The sequence below is a fragment of the Gigantopelta aegis genome, chromosome 8 (assembly GCF_016097555.1).
Source record: "Gigantopelta aegis isolate Gae_Host chromosome 8, Gae_host_genome, whole genome shotgun sequence".
Classification (NCBI taxonomy): Eukaryota; Metazoa; Mollusca; class Gastropoda; order Neomphalida; family Peltospiridae; genus Gigantopelta; species Gigantopelta aegis.
In genome coordinates, this window is record NC_054706.1 from 11,982,516 (window position 1) to 11,986,607 (window position 4,092).

The 4,092-nt window shown below is 40.4% G+C and overlaps 1 protein-coding gene across 1 annotated transcript; it reads left to right on the top strand.

Moving 5' to 3' along the window:
- Positions 1-2,280: 2,280 nt before the first annotated feature.
- LOC121379469 lies at positions 2,281-2,949 on the top strand. Its single transcript, XM_041508113.1, has one exon. It carries the CDS (start codon positions 2,281-2,283, stop codon positions 2,947-2,949), a length of 669 nt encoding a protein of 222 aa, XP_041364047.1.
- Positions 2,950-4,092: the final 1,143 nt, after the last annotated feature.

Below are 4,092 nucleotides of genomic sequence, written 5' to 3' on the forward strand. Positions count from 1 at the left end.
TCTCTCTGTGTCTCTCTCTCTGTCTCTCTCTACTTAATAATACATAGATACGCAGACGCGTACGGAGACGCATAGAAGGAATCTACTCCACCTATTTGCATAGAAAGCGATAATTTTACTACGGATTACGCATTGCGGATTACGTACTTACGTATACGTATATACGTATACGTATATGCTTACGTATTTGCTTACAGATTACGGACAAAATGGTATTTGCGTCTAATACGAGTTTCATTACGACTGTACCTACCGGCCTCGGTGGTGTCGTTGTTATGCCATCAGAGGTACAGGGTTCGCAGCCCGGTACCGGCTCCCACTCAGAGCGAGTTTTAACGACTCAATAGGTAGGTGTAAGACCACTACACCCTATTCTCTCTTACTAACCACTAACCAACTAACAACTAACTCAATGTCCTGGACAGACTGCCCAGATAGCTGTAGTGTGTGTGCCCAGAACAGCGTGCTTGAACCGTAATTGGGTATAAGCACAAAATAAGTTAAACTGAAAACGAATGTCTTTTTATGCATTATTATATGGTGTTAGACAATGGAAAGGCGAGACTGCAGCTTTAAAACTCGACTTTGGTTCGAAGATGTACCAAAGTGGCAATTAATCCTCGTATAGCATAATACTTGACATATTATCTGAACTATTGATAACAATAATAATTAACCGGTTCATTCTAATGGATACCATCTCTAATTTCAGAAGTATGCCACGCATGATTGATCTGATGGATTCACCATGAATTAATACATATATAACGATTAGCAAGCATGCTACCTGACGTTTTACACAACAGAAAGATAAAAAACCCATAAAGCTAAACTAAATATACTTTTTCACATGTACTTAACCTATACCATGCATCAAATCCAATGACAAACGTTATGACGTAAAAAGCATTGCAGTATAATGTTTATGTCCCTACATGCGCCAAGAAAATCCAGTAAAACAATTAAGCATTCCGGTTGGTAAACACTAAACAAATGGGACAGGTTTGCAATGTTGGTTTTAACAGCTTTTGTTTTACAAAGTTATATTTTGACTATAAATGAAAGACAACACCTTACTGCAGTGGCGCCGGAATCGACCGATGTGTTCCGATTCACTGAAGTTGTACCGTTAATGGCTTAGATTCAAAATGAAAAAAACCTATTATCACTTTCCAGCTCGTGTGTCTATAGAACGAAGACAAAGCCATGACACATCAACACAGTTTGTGCATACATTTGATTATAGTACACAAGGTTACAAATACACGGCTAGAATACATGAAAAAAGAGAAGAAAAAAGACTCCCCCAGAAGGAACCCCAAGAAATAAAAAACCCTAAAAACAACCACAAAACCCCTCGTAATGAATGAATGTTTAGCGACACCTCAGCACAAAAATACACATCGGCTACTGGGTAAAAACCCTCAGAAGCCTTACAACCTTCCCTCAAAATAAAAACAACAAAACAACAACAACAACATCAACAACATTTTGACGTGGATATTTAAATCACAATGAGATTTAAATAAACAACAGCAAAAAATAACAAAAATATATTACAAAGAACAGAAACCTCACCACACAAGCACATGAAGACGCAAGCAAAGTTATAGCGTTTGTCTTAATGCCATCAGAAGTCTTTGATTTGAATAGAACATTTCGTATCCACACTTTTTTGTTTTATTCAAAAATTGAAGTTGAAATATGTTTTTTTTAAATTTAATTTTTTTTTTTTTGCTGTTACATCACCTTTGCTTTTTCTAAACTCCGTAATTGACACGAATTACAATGGTCAAACAATTGGTTCATGGAGCGCTATCTAGAGCATTTCAATCACGCACTCGGGTGTACGTGCAAGCGTTCGCATCGTTGGGTGATGGTGGTTATGGACCGGCCTCGGTGGCGTCGTGGCAGGCCATCGGTCTACAGGCTGGTAGGTACTGGGTTCGGATCCCAGTCGAGGCATATGATGTTTAATCCAGATACCGACTCCAAACCCTGAGTGAGTGCTCCGCAAGGCTCAATGGGTAGGTGTAAACCACTTGCACCGACCAGTGATCCATAACTGGTTCAACAAAGGCCATGGTTTGTGCTATCCTGCCTGTGGGAAGCGCAAATAAAAGATCCCTTGCTGCTAATCAGAAGAGTAGCCCATGTAGTGGCGACAGCGGGTTTCCTCTCAAAATCTGTGTGGTCCTTAACCATATGTCTGACGCCATATAACCGTAAATAAAATGTGTTGAGTGCGTCGTTAAATAAAATATTTCTTTCTTGGTGGTTATGGTGGTGATGGTTCTGGTTGTGGTGGTAATAGTTGATGTGGTGGTAGTTGTGATGGTTACAGATGTGGTGATGCTGGTTGTGGTGGTGATGGTTGTGGTTGTGGTGGTAATAGTTGATGTGGTGGTAGTTGTGATGGTTACAGATGTGGTGATGCTGGTTGTGGTGGTGATGGTTATGGTTGTGGTGGTAATAGTTGATGTGGTGGTAGTTGTGATGGTTGTAGATGTGGTGATGCTGGTTGTGGTGGTGATGGTTGCGGTTGTGGTGGTAATAATTGATGTGGTGGTAGTTGTGATGGTTGTAGATGTGGTGATGCTGGTGCTGGTCATGCTGGTTGTGGTGGTGATGGTTGTGTTTGTTGTGGTAATAGTTGATGTGGTGGTAGTTGTGATGGTTGTAGATGTGGTGATGCTGGTGCTGGTGATGCTGGTTGTGGTGATCATGATGGTTGTGATAATGGTGGTTACCGTGATTGTGATTGTGAAGGTTATTTTGGCGGTGGTGATGATGGTTGTGGTGATAGTGATGGTGGTAGTAATGATGGTGGTTTTGGTGATGGTGGTGGTGGTGATGCGGTTATGTTGTAGTGGTTGTGATAGTATTTATGGTGGATCTGGTTGTGGTTGTGTTGTAGTTGATGATAAAGATCGGTGTTGGTTGTTGTAATTGTGGAATAAATAACTCTAACAGAAGTTTCATAAGCTCGATTGATGACTTTTGTTTCTTTAGTCACAGCCGCTAGATCAGTTAGCAATCATTAATGATATTGTTCTCGTTAGCAAAGAAGCATTTTTTATCAGGCCATTTTTGTGAATAAAAGATCAAATCCATTTGTGAGACCGCATCTGAGCAGAAAGCTAAGTCAGATTTGAAAGGCAAACTACAGAGCGAAGAATGAATACGTTAGACATCAAATAGCCGTAGTTATAACTGTGCTGAGAGAGGATGATATGAGAGAGAGAGAGAGAGAGAGAGAGAGAGAGAGAGAGAGAGAGAGAGAGAGAGAGAGAGAGAGAGAGAGAGAGAGAGAGAGAGAGAGAGAGAGACAGACAGACAGACAGACAGACAGACAGACGTAGTTTACCCTTACCGATATCTTCGATATCCACTGTCCCTACAGGGTGTATACTACCAAATCAAATCCCATATACGACAATAGTAACATATGTGGCTAAAACTCCTACCTGCAGCGTATCAATCGACATAAACGCCACGGATATAACTACTACCACACCTCACACTTAAAGTGAATCAGAAAAAAATGGGGGTCAAGCTGCTCGTTTCTGAGATAACGGGTAGCGTCTATGACTACCCTAGTTCCGCACAAAATTCAAGTACTTTTTTTTACAGATACCCCATAAATGTTTGAAGCACAAGGCTACTTGACACACTGGTACTAGATGAAATAAAATTGCATATTTGTTTTACCCAGATGAAACTATTTTTTTTTTACAACCAACACACTCACATTTATAACCAATCACAGGACTTGTGGTGTTCACTTCTCTATCAAAAGTTGGGTGCACCTCCAACTTTGACCCAGTCGGAAGTTCTTTGGTTTAGTACTACCTACAGACAGGACAGTGCATACCACTGCTTTTGATTTACCAATCGTAGGGCACTGGTTTGGGAAGAAAAAACCGAGTTCATAATATCTAGACGAGCTCTACCACTGAGCTAAATGTCGCAGCCAAAAGACGTTTCATTTATCAAGACAATTTGACAGCCTTAATTTTAGACTCAAAACTCAAAAGGTAACGACTCCATAATACATTTGCACCTTTATTTTTTAGCATGAGTCTGGAATGG

Coding starts and splice junctions, on each gene's coding strand:
- LOC121379469 (XM_041508113.1), top strand. CDS start 2,281: ATGGTGGTGATGGTTCTGGTTGTGGTGGTAATAGTTGATGTGGTGGTA.